Source organism: Stenella coeruleoalba (assembly GCF_951394435.1).
Source record: "Stenella coeruleoalba genome assembly, chromosome: 19".
NCBI lineage: Eukaryota > Metazoa > Chordata > Mammalia > Artiodactyla > Delphinidae > Stenella > Stenella coeruleoalba.
The window spans coordinates 3,169,499-3,184,073 of NC_137165.1; the positions used below are offsets into that span (position 1 = coordinate 3,169,499).

General features: G+C 59.1%; 1 protein-coding gene and 1 long non-coding RNA gene across 3 annotated transcripts in view; one reads left to right on the top strand and one right to left on the bottom strand.

The window, feature by feature from the left end:
• The first annotated feature begins 20 nt into the window (after window positions 1-20).
• Window positions 21-2,116, top strand: LOC307177545. Its single transcript, XR_013825056.1, has 4 exons — window positions 21-521; window positions 742-807; window positions 1,219-1,288; window positions 1,981-2,116. It is a non-coding gene; the product is annotated as an uncharacterized lncRNA (long non-coding RNA).
• Window positions 2,117-3,818: 1,702 nt separating this feature from the next.
• The window catches only part of LRRC75A (leucine rich repeat containing 75A), a 65,570-nt gene continuing 54,813 nt past the window's right edge, over window positions 3,819-14,575 (bottom strand). For both annotated transcript variants that reach the window (XM_079904788.1, XM_079904787.1), the window contains exons 2-4: window positions 13,953-14,081; window positions 6,326-6,441; window positions 3,819-4,343 (exon numbers count right to left, since the gene is read on the bottom strand). In XM_079904788.1, the coding sequence (XP_079760914.1) occupies window positions 3,824-4,343; window positions 6,326-6,441; window positions 13,953-14,072 (756 nt within the window). In that variant the 5' untranslated portion in view covers window positions 14,073-14,081 and the 3' untranslated portion in view covers window positions 3,819-3,823. The remainder of the gene's footprint in view (window positions 4,344-6,325; window positions 6,442-13,952; window positions 14,082-14,575) is intronic.

The following is a 14,575-nucleotide window of genomic DNA, read 5'->3' on the forward strand; positions in this document are numbered from 1 at the left end:
CCTTTCCACCGTAGGTGGCGGGGGCGGCTGGTGGTGAGTTCGTCTAGGCCAGTCCGCGGGCAGCAAGGGCGAGGGAGCCAGAGCTTTTCTTTTTCTTTTTTTTTGCGGTACGCGGGCCTCTCACCGCTGTGGCCTCTCCCGTTGCGGAGCACAGGCTCCGGACGCGCAGGCTCAGCGGCCATGGCTCACGGGCCCAGCCGCTCCGCGGCATGTGGGATCCTCCCGGGCCGGGGCTCGAACCCGTGTCCCCTGCATTGGCAGGCGGATTCTCAACCACTGCGCCACCAGGGAAGCCCCAGAGCTTTTCTAATTTTTCGAACGATGTCCTCGGGGAGCCTAACTGGAGGGCGGCGGGCGGCTGCGTCCACGCGGGCCTCAGGGCGGGCACCGTGGCCTTGTGTCCGAGTTTGGGGGCCGAGGCCCGAGGACCGCGTGCGTCTTCATCCGGCCGGGTAGCCACCGTCTCGGGACCCCTGACCCCGGGCTCGCCGCCGGGAGTGAGCACCCCCCGAGAGAACTAGGTAAGCGGGGCTGCCTGCACCCTAGGGCGCGGAGCGACGTTCGTAGTGGGGCCGCAAGGGAGGCTTGGTCGGCTATCCTGATGATTCCGTAGCAAGTGCCGTCAGACGCGAGGACTGACGATTTCTAAGCCCATCCGACCGCAGTCGCTGACACCTGATGCTTTACGTTACTGTAGCTGCCCGAGTCTGCCCTAAATGCACGCCCTAATCTTTGTTTCAGAGGGTAGACACACTCGCTTTTGGAGACGGGAGCAGCATCCCAACCCGAGGTTAAGAGCTAGTCTGGGTAAGGATTAATACGTATTGTTACTTAGCCGTGTCGGTCTTGCAACCTTAAATGCACTGATAACTGCCTGGTGTCTTACCCTGTTGTCGCTTTCATGCATTTGACGTAATTATGCGCTGCCTCGTTGCATAACTGCAACGGTTAGGAGGTTGCGGCCCCTAGTTATGTCTAAGCCGCATCTGTATTGAGACACGGATGCCTTACGGCGGTTTTAGCCGAAGCCCAGGTCTCTGGGGCGGTACTGTGGTGAGGTGCTTGGCTGCTCTGATGAAATCACTAATAGGAAGTGCCGTCAGAAGCGATAACTGACGAAACCAGTTCCTGGCTGACTGCAGTCACGCGTCCTCACCAGTAGCTGGTGCCCAGGAGTAAGCTGGGCTGGACTGTGAGCCATAATCTGTCTTCACCCAGGCTGCAAGCTAGTGAAGGGTGGCCAGCGCGTGATCACCGTGTGGGAGCCCGAGCATCGGCCTGCTCCGAGGTAAGCTAGCTTTGGGCTCTGGAGAAGTTCGTGGTTGAGGAGGCCTAGCTGTTGATTCATGTGAAGTTTCTGCTGGACCAGATACAGGTCCGGCTGACCTAATACTTTGTGTCGGTGCAGCCCTTGACCATTAGAGAAAATATCTGAGAATGATTTCGGTTCGTGATGTCTGGACCAGACGGCAGAGTGAGCCCAGGAGTTCCTTTTGATGTCATGGCTGTACAGTCCTGAGCAAACTGCTTATCTGCTCTGAGATGGACAGCCTTGGGTCTGTTTGCGATAACGTGACTTGAACGGAGGTTAAGACGATGGGAACTGCCTCCAGTTGCTTTTGGCATCTGCTGTCTGTCCGTGGGTGCCTCATTCATCCCGCCAAGCTTTGAGCACCGAAGAGTGGGATCTGCACAGCAGAGTTCTAAAGCGGGCGGCAGTGGCAGCAGTACCCCAGCCCAAGAAGATGTAAGATCTGGTCTACACAATGACCACCCCCACGGTAGAATGGATAAGCAGCTAGTTTTGTTGAAATGGATATGCAGAAAAGGATATCAAATGATGAAATCACCTAAAAAAGCTGGAATTACCGGCAGATTGTGTGGTGGTGAACCTACGGTTTTCTGAAGATATCTTTTAGGCTGTGAATGACTGTTCTTAGAGTATAAAGTAAGATTAACTGATACTTAATTTCCTTGCAGGCTGTGCTGCGGCAGGGGCAGAATTTGAAGTCCAAAGGAACAAGGGCAGCCATCAGCTTGGGCCCTGAAAACCTGGGCCTCCCGCATTTGGTGTAGAAACACCTTGTGCTCAGTATCAGAGGGACATTCTTACCAATGAGAGCCAAGAAATGGACTTTCTGGGACCGCGTGGACTGGCATTTCTGGTGTCACTAAGTTCATGAGGTTTCTTGTATCGTCCCTTAACCAAAAGGAGCTTTTGTACTTTTAAATATTGTATTAAGTGTGTTCTTGGGTGAGAGCCTGAGGTTTTTGAACTGGAAACTTCCTGAAATTTGTATCTCCATGCAGTTAACCATCAACAATGTAATAAAAGTATGGTCTTTGGTATTGGTTCTTACAAATGTGTATTTGAAGAAAAAGTCCAGTTTGATCACTGCTGACAAATATTAGCGGTCCAGGTATTAGTACTTGTCACCTTCCCTTTAGGTAGGTCTAAGCTGTTCTTCCCTCTTGAGACTTGGGGCAAAAATCGCAAAGCATTTTAAGGCATCTGTAACATGTGAGTCCAGTCCCTGCCCCTCTGGGCTCTGTCTGCCCTTTTGCATAGCCTCCCTGTAGCTCCTGAAGCCCTACCCCACACCTGCCCAGACAGCAGCAGGCAAGGTCCCACTGTCTGGCTCTTCACCCACCCCCATCTTGCCACCTTCCGACGTACCTGGCCTGAGGCTGGAGGCATGTCAGGCTGTGCTTCCCTAGCCCTCTGCTGTTTGCCCGAGGGGCTCTGTCTGGTTCACCAACACTGGGCACCCAGAATGATTTTCTCTAGCTCAAGAATGATTGGTTCCCAATCTCCCTGGACTTGCTAATTGTGCCTGAAAGGGATGACTTTTTAACCCGTAGGCCTTGGGTAAGGGGAAGGTAGGGTGAAAACCTTGGCTTTCTCCCCTTGGGAACCTCCGGTTTATTTTTTTCCCCTTCTCCCAGTTGTCTTTGTGGTCCTGGGTTTTCGGGAATGTGCTCAAAGTAGCAAGGATTACTTTGGGGACTCCATGGGGAGGGATTTTATGGGAAAAGGGTCCTTATGAAAGGAAGCAAGGCTCACTCTGGCCTGTACCCTAGGAACACCGACGCATGTGGAGTTCCACTAGGTGGAGATGCTGTGCGGTTTCTCAGTGGCATGCACTGTGCCCCAGACTTCTAGGATGTCCTAATATTGAAGGGTATGGGGGTGGCTGGTCCCGTGGCCTCTGAGGTCGGGCTGAAGGGTGAGCCTTGAAAATGGAGGCTGAGGCCGGGAAGTTGCTCCCAAGGAGCCTGGGCGCCACAAGGAAGAGGCAGACCCCTCTCAGTCCAGATGGGGATGAGGCTCCTGGGGTCTCCAGCAGCCAGTCCCCACCCCAACCGTCAGCCAGGAGCTGAGATTCCGACCTGCCTTGATCAGGGGCACATCCAGCATCTGGATATCTAATTCAGGACTGGAAAATCCCGGGTTAGATGCAGAGCCCCCACTACACTTCCTTTTCTGGGGGGGAAAGCTCTGACCGCTCACATCAACTCAAGCCTCCAGCATCCCCAGCCCCTACACGGCACCCACAAGTTGGGAAGCTGAGGGTTGGTTCCTCTTGAGCCAGGGATGACTGCTGAGGAGCCAAAAGGCAGATGTGGATTGACGAGGGGGTGATGGAGAGGACCAGAGAGGAATTACAGTCCTTTCCTAGATGCTACCATCTGGCTTCCTGGGTCGGGGGGAGGTGCTGCCAGGCCCGTTCTGGATGGTGGCCCGCTACCCCGCTGGGAACGCCCGCCCTGCCTCAGCCATCCTACCCCAGCAGGACTCCCTGGAGAGGCCCCCACCTCCCTGTCACGTCTGAGATGCACCTGTAGTCTCCCTGGCCTCCTGGTCCCCTCCAGGGTCCTCCTGGCCCACAGTCTCGTCCCGGGCCTCGTCCCCACTGCCCGGGCCCTCGCCCAGCTCCAGGATGGTGGGCAGGTGACCCTGCTTGGGGGAGCGCTTGCGCAGGCTGAGCAGGAAGGGCTGGGGCAGTGAAAAGATGTCCACGTTGTTGCCCAGGTCGATCCACGTGACGCTGGGGAACTTACTGGGGTCCTTCAGGGCGTCGGTGAGGTCGCGCAGCAGGGCCCGCGTCAGCCGGTTGCCGTTGAGGGCCAGTGTGGTCAGCCGGGGCAGCGTGCTCAGCGCGGGCAGCAGCTGTAGGGCCATGTCGTCCGTGAGGCCCGTGAAGCCCAGCTCCACGCTATCCACCTGCTCCCCGCAGCGCTGCAGGTAGCCGGTCACCCGCTCCAGGTCACGGGGGGTCAGCGGGATGCCAGACAGGTCCACTGTGTTGTCCGGAGGGCTCCCGGCCAGGACTGCCTTGAGGCTGAAGGGGAGACGAGACAGCAGGGTTCAAGCGGGTGGGGCAGGCTTTTCTCCGGAGGCAGCCTCCGCTCAGCCCTCTGCCCGCGGGGCAGAGACCAGGGGCCCCGGTCCCCTTGCACTGCCCACATCTCAGCCTGGCTGCCCAGCGGGCAGAGCCTGGGGATCACAGGGCAAGGCCCAAGTGTTTCTGCAGTGACTAAGGGGACATTCTGGGGCCAACGCCGGGGTCTGCACTGGACTCCTTCCTTCCTTCCTTTTTTTAATTTTTTTTATTTTTTATTTTGGCTGCACCGGGTCTTAGTTGTGGCACGCAGGATCTTTAGTTGCGGCAGGCGGGCTTCGTCCCTCATGTGACCTTTAGTTAGTTCCTTAACCTCTGCGCCTCTGTTATTCGCTTGAGAAATGAAGCCAACTGGGTACCACAGGGTTGTCATGTGAAATAATAAACGCAGTCAGAACGGCGCCCTGTGCAGGAGGGCGGCGAACGGCTGAGCTCCCTGCTCCCCCACGAGTGCCACAGATCTCGGAAGCCCCTGCTTCAAGACCATCTTCTCCACCAGACAGAGGGTCCTTGGGGGGCCCTCGGGACGGCAGGCGGGTGAGGGCGCAGGGGCCAGAGCCTGGTGTGGGCTGCTGTCCACCCCCTTCCACTCCCTACCGCCCGCCACCCCTTGCTTTTCTTTCTCACCCGCTCCCTTGCTCGGGGGCCCAGATCTCCCAGCTTCCAGATACCCCAGGCGAGCCCCGAGGCTCCAACCCTGGGAAGGACAGGGAGTTAGAGGGGGCGCAGCACCTGTTACCATAAGCAGCCCTGGGATCACAGCTTGGGCTTCCTTGTCAGCCTCTTAGGAGAAAAAACAGGCCAAGGGAAGAGCTCGGTAAGAGTCCCAGCGGAGGGAACACAAGTGCAAAGGCCCTGAGGCTGGTAGAGCTCAGCGTGTCTGTGAACCAGCAGGAAGGCCAGTGTGTGGGCGGGGGCGGGCGGGGGACCATCACTTGGGCCTGAGTGGGTTTCAGTCAGCGGGACGGGGAGGCGTCCGAGCAGAGTAAGGCTTCTGAACGAAGAATGGACTGAGCGCCCTGTGTGCCGGGGAGACAGGAGGCCCCTGGGTCCCAGCAGAGCGTACCCTCCTGCATTTCCCTCCTCCAGAACTAGCGCACAAGCAGACAGAACTGCCCTGTCCCTGCATTTGGTCCCTGCCCTCAGCCCACCTGGCACCCCCTTTGGTGACTTCCTCCACCAGGGAAGGGCCCTTGAGGATCCATCTCCTCTCCTGCCCTGGGGGGCGGGGGGTGGTGTCCAGGAGAAGGGAAGGGGGCCCAGAGCTCTTCTGCTCAGCGAGGAGGCTGGCCTTCCCCTGCCGTCTGGGGGGCCTGGAGGAGCCTGCGCGCCAGCAGGGCCCTGCCAGAGCCTCGGGACCCCAGCCGCTCCGCTCTGTGATTTGCAGCAGTTCCCCTCTGCTTCTTTCTGCGGTGCTGTTCTGGCTCCCAGGTCCTGTGTCCCAGTGTCCCCTCTGCCCCCAGGGTGCAGGAGGCCACACGAGCCCTGAGGGTCCTCACTGCTGTATGCCAGGGACAAGGCTGGGGTCTGGGTCCCCCTGGGAGACATCAGGAGGGCTGGGGGGAGGGAGGTGGTGGGGCGGGTGCCCGCATTCAGGGCACCAGGATCAGAAACCCCTCTTGTCCCCCTCCCCCAGCATCAGAACGGGCGCGCACCCCCAGATCCCACCACACAGAGCGGGGCCCAGCCGCCAGCATCTCCCAGGGCTCCTGCCCACCTGGAATGCCCACCCTGCCTGCCACTTTCCCCCGGCCCCCAGCCCTTCACTTCACCTTCTCCAAGCAGCTCTTGCCCTCCCCCCACGCCCCGGGACGGAGTGCTGTTCCCCAACAACTGGCCCAGCACAGCTGGCTTTGAGCTGCCCTTGTAGGAGGCGGCTGGGTGGCGGCGGAGGAGACCTGCCTCGGGTGACCGCGACTCACCAGGCCTGTGGCTTCCTCTTCACCAGCCCGCGGCGGCGCCTCCACTGGGAATGGGGGCTGAGGTGGTAGGTCAGCTGCCGGCACAGCTTCTCCATGGCGCCCAGCGCGTCGCCCTCCTGCAGAGGAAGCCACAGGTCCCTGAGTGGATGGAGCAGGCAGGGAGCCCAGGCCCCCACCTCCAGCTTCCTGCCTCTGCGGGACCAGCATGGACCCCAGGCCGAGCTGGGGAGGCCTGCTGTGCGGGCCCAAGGTGGCCGCCCTGAGCAGGGAGCAGGGGTTGCAAACTCATCTGCACGATGGTTTTAGTTTCTGTGAATTCGTTGCTATCACTGAAAAACCTGAGATGTCTATAGACATCTGGTTTCCAGGTGATCTGACAGTTGACCCCTTAGCCAGGGTCGCCACAGTCCCTGCCGCTCCCCGATGCCCAGGGCCACCTTATCATGCTCACTCGCTCGCCTGACAGATACCCGCTGGGTACCTCCTAGGTGCCGGGCACTTGCTCTAGAAGCTGGGGATTCAACCACAAGCAAACGTCCTTGCTCGCGTATTCCACACAGCAAAGGGGACGGTGAAATACTTTACCACATCTCTTCTGCCCACGTCAACGGTGGGAAAATAAAAGAATGAGGCGCCAAGTGGTTCCGGCCCAGTTCATTCATCTTCGTTACCTGTCTGGCCCATCAGCATCTGACCTTGAGACCCTGGGTATTATGGCCTGAATTGTGTCCCTCCGCCAAGTTCTTAAATTGAAGTCCTAATCCCCAATACCTCAGAATGTGGCTGTCTTTGGAGTTTGGGCCGCTAAAGAGTAATGAAGGTAAAATGAGATCACTGCGGTGGGCCCTAATCCTATGCGACTGGTGTCCTCATGAGACGAGATCAGGACACAGACATGTACAGAGGGGAGACCATATGAGCACACAGGGAGAAGACGGCCGTCTACACGCCAAGGAGAGACGCCTCGGAAGAAACCAACCCTGCTGACGCCTTGATCTCGGACTTCCAGCCTCCAGAACTGTGAGGAGATACATTTCTGTTGTTTAAGTGGTAGTTTTGTCATGGCAGCCCCAGCAAACAAATACGCTGGGTTAAAGGGTGCAGCAGAGAGATTTCAGAGGCTCCAACTCTGTCTCAAGGGGAGTCGATTCAACGAAGAGTCCCCGACGCCTGGGAGACTGAGTGGCCCAGAGCGTGTGCTCCCACCAGATGGTCCAGTGCCAAGGGCCAAGGCCAGGAAGTACCAGGCAGGATGCAAACCCCCTTGCAGACAGCAACGCGATGTGGTGAGGGGGCCAGTGCCCAGCAGGGCGCCTGGCACAGAGTGGCTGCCCAGTAAAGGCTGGCTTGATTATTACCATTATCATCATCACGCTGTTAGTGCTGTCCCCCCCACCTCTCATCTGCTGTTTGGCCCTCCAAGGTTTCAGGTTACCTGTGGTCAACCTCGGTCCGAAAATATTAAGTGGAAACTTCCAGAAATAAACTCAGACGTGTACAATTGGGCGTCATTCTGAGCAGCGTGATGAAGTTGCCTGCTGTCCTGCTCCTTCCCGCCTGGGACATAAATCATCCCTTTGTACAGCGCATTATCGCTGTGTATGTTACCTGCCCTTTAGTATAGGAGAAACAGTGTTCTTAGGGTTTGGTGCTCTCTGCGGTTTCAGGCATCCCATGAAGGTCTTGGAACGTATCCCAAGGGTCACGGTGCCGGCCGGGGTGAAGGCCAACTTTGGAGGCCAAAGGGAGAAGGGGAGGGGCTGGCACACCTCGAGCTGAGGGTCTGCACCCAGGACCCCTGCATGCTGGAATCACCCAGAGCTTTAGACAACACTGCTGCCTGGGCCACCCCGCAGCGATGGGTGGGCAGCTCGGGCACGGGGACTTTTAAAAGCTCCCCCGGTGATTCCCCTGTGCTGCCAGGCGGACACACTTGAAAGACAAGAAGGACCAGCGGGTGGGGTGTGGTGGTCTGCCCGGCATCACCCCTGCGACCACCCGGGACAGAGCGTGGTCAGTCTCCCACAGCACCCGTTCCAAAGCCGAAGAATGAGCTCCTGGCCCTAAACCTAACCTCCCGCAGGGCTTCCAAAATCGGGGGCCACGTACTCTCCCTCCGCCCTCCAGGCCCGGAAGGAAGAAACAGGAAAAGAGGCGGCAAAGCAGCCGCCGCAGTGCGCCGACACTACCACCAGGGGGCAGCCGCGCGCAGGGCGAGGCCCCCAACCTGAGCCTGTTTCCTCATCTACTAAACAGGGACAGAAGATGTGGTCACTTAACAGCGGACCTGAGACCAAACGTGAGCCAATGTCCTCGGAAGTGAGAGCCCCTCCGCTTGTCTGGACTAAAGAAACACAGCTAACCTTTACCGAGTTATATTACCTACTATACGCTGGGCACTAACTCATAGCCATCCCATGAAACAGGGGCCCCTACAATCCCGCTTGACAAATGCGGGAACCGAGGCACCAAGAAGTGGAGGGGGTGGCAGGCCACTCGACGTGTAGGATGGCGTCAGGATCCAAACCCCGCAGCCGCTCTGAGGCTGGGCTCTGCTCTGCCCTTGAGGGATGAGTCTTTTGCAAAGGTTGGTTCAAGTAGCTTCTATCGTTTGCAAACCAGAAAAGCCTCAAGCAAGCCCACCTACGTTTTCCCAACCCCATCACTGTCGGAAGCCCCCTCCAGGCCTCCTCCTGCAGGAAGAGGACTAAGCAGGAGTCGCCCAGCGTGGAGGACGAGGAAGGAAGGGAAGGAAGGAGGCGAAGGAGGAGGATGCTGGCCCCTCTCCTCTTATTCGGAAAGCCGCGGGGCCCAGCAGCGCTTTTGTGGGACCACACCCCACTCCCAAGCCACAGCTGACCGGTCCAGAGGCGGACCCTGGGGGAGTCCCGACTTGGGACAAGACTCTTCGGGGGCTGAACACTGACAAGTCAACTCAGGAGCCCCGGGCAGCCATGAGGTGTGGGTACGGGGGGCAGGGAGTGAGGCTGGGTGGAGCAGAGGGAGGGGGGCACGTGTCTGTGCTGTTTGGGGTTCTAGTGCCTCTTTCAAGCTTGGCTGCCACCGGGAAGGATAAGTCCTCTTCCTGGCTCGAGGCAGGCCGCGGAGGCTTCTGTTGCTTGCAACAGAGAAGGCTGCAAGGCAGGCCGCGGAATCTGCAGCTTTCCCTCCCACCCGTGGAGAAGGAAGGAGGGGGAGGGGCTGTGGCGCAAGTCGGGTACACTGGGCACCGGCCCAGCGCCGCTGACCGCGGGCCTCGGAGAAGACCCTGCCTGAGGGACTCACTGACCCATTGGGAGAGAGGCCCGCGGCAGACCTGCAGGGCCCTCTGGGCCGGGTCACCGTGTCCCTCCGACTCCCCTGCCGTCTTCAACCCCCCACCCCAAGAAGTGTAGCAAGCACAGCCCCGACCGCTCTGCACCCACGGCTTCCTCACTCAGTCATCAGACATGACTGCCCTGTCTACTGCACCCTGGACGCCGCTCCAGATCCGGAGACTGTGCTGCGTTGTTTGTTCACTCCCCACCCCCGCTACCCACGGCTTCCTCACAGTCATCAGACATGACTGCCCTGTCTACTGCACCTGGACGCTGCTCCAGATCCGGAGACTGTGCTGCGTTGTTTGTTCACTCCCCACCCCGCTCTCTGTGCTGGGAAGGCTGAGCTCTCACAGGCGGCACCACCCGGCCCTCCTGCTCCTGGCTGTCAGTGCGACTCAGCTCACGGGAGGGAGGTCAGAGGGCAGGAGAGAAAGGCCCAGGATTAACTCTTCTCACTCTCGCCCTGCTTTAGCCAGCCTCCAAGTCGGCCCCCACGGACGCTGGCCTCCTGGCAGGGTACAGCCTCCTTCCACACTGCGTTAGGGCTGACTGGGTGATCAATACGCTACGGCAGCAGGGACAGTATGCGACGTCTGAGGCTGGCTCATAGGAGACACTGTGCTTCTCCCTTGCTCTCGGGGATCACCCCCTCTGGGGCGAGCCAGCTGCCCTGATGTGAGGAAGCTCAAGCAGTCCTGTGGACCCGCCACGGGGCTCGGAGCTAAGGCTTCCCACCAGCAGCCATGCTACCCTGCCAGTCCCCGTCGAGCCACCAGGACTCGCAGCCTGGGCCAGTGTCCTGAGCCCCTGACTAGAACCCCCCGCCTGTGCTGCTCCTGAATTCCTGACCTGCAGAGGTGGATCAATGGTGAATGTCTGTTGTTTTAAGCCACCATGCTTTGGGGTGACTTGCTATGCAGCAATAGAAAATACAGTAAAATATAAAAGAAGAAAAAACACACAAGGTGGCTCTGGGAGAGCTCCTCAAAAAATCACTGAGCATACACCCTCATTTTAGTGTCTGCTGGTGGGAAGCCTGACGGTGGACACGATGGAACAGACGTGCTGGGTGGGAAGGAAGGAGTCCCTAAAACTTCCCGCGACATGATCCGCGCTGACAGGGGGATTTGTTCTGGGTGATTTAGGGACACCCAGGCGGAAATGTCCAGGAGTGGGGAGACTTTTGAGTCTAAAGCCAGGCTGCAGATACAGACTTGGGATTCATCGATACGCAGTCAGGGGCGGGACGGGGTTTTGCTTCTTCCCCCTTCTGCGGGCAGGCACAGACCCAGCCCTGTCTAGGGTCTCGGCCCACACCCTGCTGGGGTAGAGGAGGGGGTTTCTGGTAGGTTGAGAAAACAGACAGGACTCATTCGAGGCGGTCGTCTTAGCAGTGGGAAGGATTCTGTGTCTTGTGGATGCTTCCCCAGGAGCTGGACCAGAAACGGCTACTTTCTTCGTCCCCTCTCACAGCTAAGGGAGACCCCGCCCCCCCCTTTTGTCTACAACCTCCCGGCACACACTTGGGCTGATCTGAAATTCTCAGATGAAAGAGGTCCGAGCAGCAAGGCCTGGCTAGCCCTGAGCCAGCTCACATGGGTGTGCGTGTGCGTGTGTGTGTGTGTGTGTGTGTGTGTGTGTGTGTGTGTGCAGAGGCCGCCCCCATCATCAGCTTGGGGACCTCAGAGCCAGGATCTCCCACCCATGCCTCAACCCCAGCTGGGAGAGTCCTTCCAGAGGGCCTCTCCTGCCACGTGGCCTTGGGTACGCGGAGGGGACTGGCCAGGCCCTAGGCCTCCAGCGGGGTGGACCCCACTCTGGCTGCCTCTGGAAATCTGGGTTGGCGATCAGCCTGTTGATTTCCAAGACTCTGAGTCCACAGGGGCTGGGCCTGAGGCCGCGACATTCTTGCTTCTGTGTCCCACAACTGACCTGCTAAGTCTGAGCACCCTGCCTGGCACGTGGTCAGCGCCCACAGACTGGTTACACCTCAGCTCCTGGGCACGAGGCTCTCGGCCGTGCCGGGCACACGCCCATGCTTCCTGTAAATCACCTCACTGAGCACTGGAGACAGCTTTACAGGGGAGGGCATGGCTGTGTCCACATTCGAGTTGAGGAAAACGAAGTTCAGCTAATTAAGTGACCTGAGAAGGTTACACCTGTGCGATGGACGGAATGTTTGTCCCCCCTCCGCCCCCAGTTCATATGCTGAACCCCAATCCCAACGTGATGGTGTCTGGAGGGAGGGCCTTTGGGAGGTGATTAGGATTGGATGAGGCCACGAGGGTTATCGGAAGAGACCAGAGAGCTAGCTCACCTCCTTTCTGCCACGTGAGAGGCCACAAGGAGGAGGTGGCTGCCTGCAAACCACAAAGAGCGTCCTCCCCAGAACCTGCCCGGCCGGCACCCTGGTCTCAGCCTCCAGCCTCCAGAACCGTGAGAGATGAGTGTCTGTTGTTTATTAGCCACCCAGTCAATGGTAATTGGATGTAGGATCCTGAGCAAAACCACCTATGAATGGCCTTCTAGCCCTCCCCAGTGCAGGACCCCTTGGCCTCAGCCCGCAGCCCCTTAGCCCTGTCCTGTTTCCTGGGGTCGACATGGGCAGTTGGCCACCTGCAGACCCGCCTGCATGGAGGGAGGGGGGCACTGGAACTGCCCCCAAACAGGCCCCTCCTCCCCAGCCCAGCCCAGGCCTTGTGAGCCCCACGGAGCACTGATGGCCCAGAGATCCAGCACCTGAGCGCTGGCCTGCCCTGCCCAGCAGTGGGGCCCAAACGCTGGGGTTCTCACCTGGGCCGTAACCTTTCTCAGATCGCTTCATCACCTGTATTTCGTCTTCCTCAACTCTAAGATGGGCATAAAAAACAGTCCTCTCCTATTGAGCTGCTCTGAGTGCCCTGTCATCTGTCACTCCTCTCACCTGTGGGCAACTAAATCCATGCTCTGGAAAGGGCAGGGGTCTGGCACCCACAAGGCCTCCTACGGCCTGGTCTCAGCTCCCCAGGAGAGCCAGGTGTACCCTGAATGAGAAGCGGGCGGTTCCAGCTGCAGCCGGTCCCCTGTGGCTCCTGCGCCAGCTCCTCGACCCCAGGCCTCGGGGCTCCCAGTCTGCCGACACTCATTACCGTCACACGTCTGAGCCCAGCACCCCTGCCTCTTGCTGTATCCCTCCACCAACCCACCCCACACCTGCCCCGACGGGCTCCCAGCCCTCCATGGCCAGCCCCCCACCTTGAAGTCTTGACACCAGGCAGTCCAGAGAGAAGCCGGAGAGAAGGCCCTAGACAAAGCCCCAGATGGAGGTACCACCCAGAGCAAGGTTCCAGCCCTGGGCGCCCGGGCCAGGTGCGGCGTGGGCTTGGGAACCGCCTCTCGCCCTGATCCTAGGTCCTGCTGTGAAGTGGAGGCCGCCCCAGGCACTCCTCCATCCTGCTCTGGCTTCCTGCCCCTTCCTTCCTGCTGCAAGGAAGTGCATCTCTTGGAAGCTGCTGGAAATTGAGGGATGGGAGAGAAGAAACCAAAACAGAGAGAAAAGCCCAAGTGTGGAGCTGCCCTGCCCTGGCCCTCCTGTCCCTGCCTGGGTCCCAGCCTGGACTGTGGAGCCAGAGGGAAGAGGGGCAGATCCCCCAGACCCAGAGGGGCTGGGCAGCGCCCGTGGAGCCTGGAGAGCCTCGGAGCCAGGCAGGAAGTGGACAGGAGTGAAGTGGGTGGGTGTAAAATGACACTTGGCCTCAGAGAGGAGGACAAGTGGGCGTAGCGCGGACTGCAGCAAACAGAGCGGCTTGTAGGGCCACGGCTACATTTGCTTACACAGCGCCTTTGTGCAAAGAAGACAAAGCCCATCTCTAGGTGCACACAGTCTTGCACCCGTGCCCCCGGCTGGTGGGCAGAGAGAGGGCTGGACCAAGCTGTCTCCTGTCTCCCCGACCCCTGCCACCTCTGTGTACACATCTTTGTGCAGGGTACAGCCGACACAACCGTACCTGGCGGCTCTGGCCCCATGTAACAGGGGTGGCTACTCAGCTCCAGGCCTGTAGAAATGAGGAGCTTCCCATTTTTCAAGAGCAGCTAATATGGGGATTGTGTGAAATACTCTGAGGTTTACATGTTGGCAACGAATCCAGATTTACTGCAGCCCATGGGCCAAACGAGGCCAGCGCTGATGGTGCTGGTATGCAGCCTCCGCCGTGAATGCTGGGCCTCAGGGCAGGGTGACCTGCCCGCCTCGGGCACCGGGCTGCTCCGCCCAGGAAGCTCCCCCCTTACACCCTGGCGCTCGCTGGCTCAGACCACGGCCACCCTACCGGCTTGGGACAGTGGATGTAGCGTGCCAGGCTGATGATGAGGTCGTGTGTGATGGGGTCCACCAGGTTCCTGAAGCTGGCGTAGCGGTACAGGACGTCGTCCAGCGAGGTCGACTCCATGCCTAGGTCCTGCAAGAGGGAAGGATGCCCAGAGGTCAGCAAGGCCCCACCTTACCCTGGAGCCCCGCCCAACATGCCCAGAGTACCCCCTGGCCAGGGAGGAGACCCCTCCAAAGAGGTTTCCCATCCCACACGGAAGCATTTACAGAAATTCGCCCGGGGGCCAGACAAGCCCCTGCAGAGGCGGCCCTCCCCAGATAGCCCCCCAGCCTTTGCCTCTCCAGTTCCCCCGAGGATGAAGCCAAGGGTTGTGGGCCACAGCGCTGGTGGCTGCTTCTCCACGAAATTTGGAAACGGCGTGATAGTAAAACTCCCGTGCTTTGTGACAGGACCACGTACTGAACTGATATTTATTTGCTTTCTTTTTGCTTCTGAGGTCATTTTTACTGCTCCTTCTGTTAAGGACCCCGCCTTGGTGTTCCTTTGCCTTGGGGGGCTGGGTCTCTGAGTTGTGGGGTTAAAAGGAGAAGCTGCTAGGCACCCAGAAGAAAACCCACCAGCCC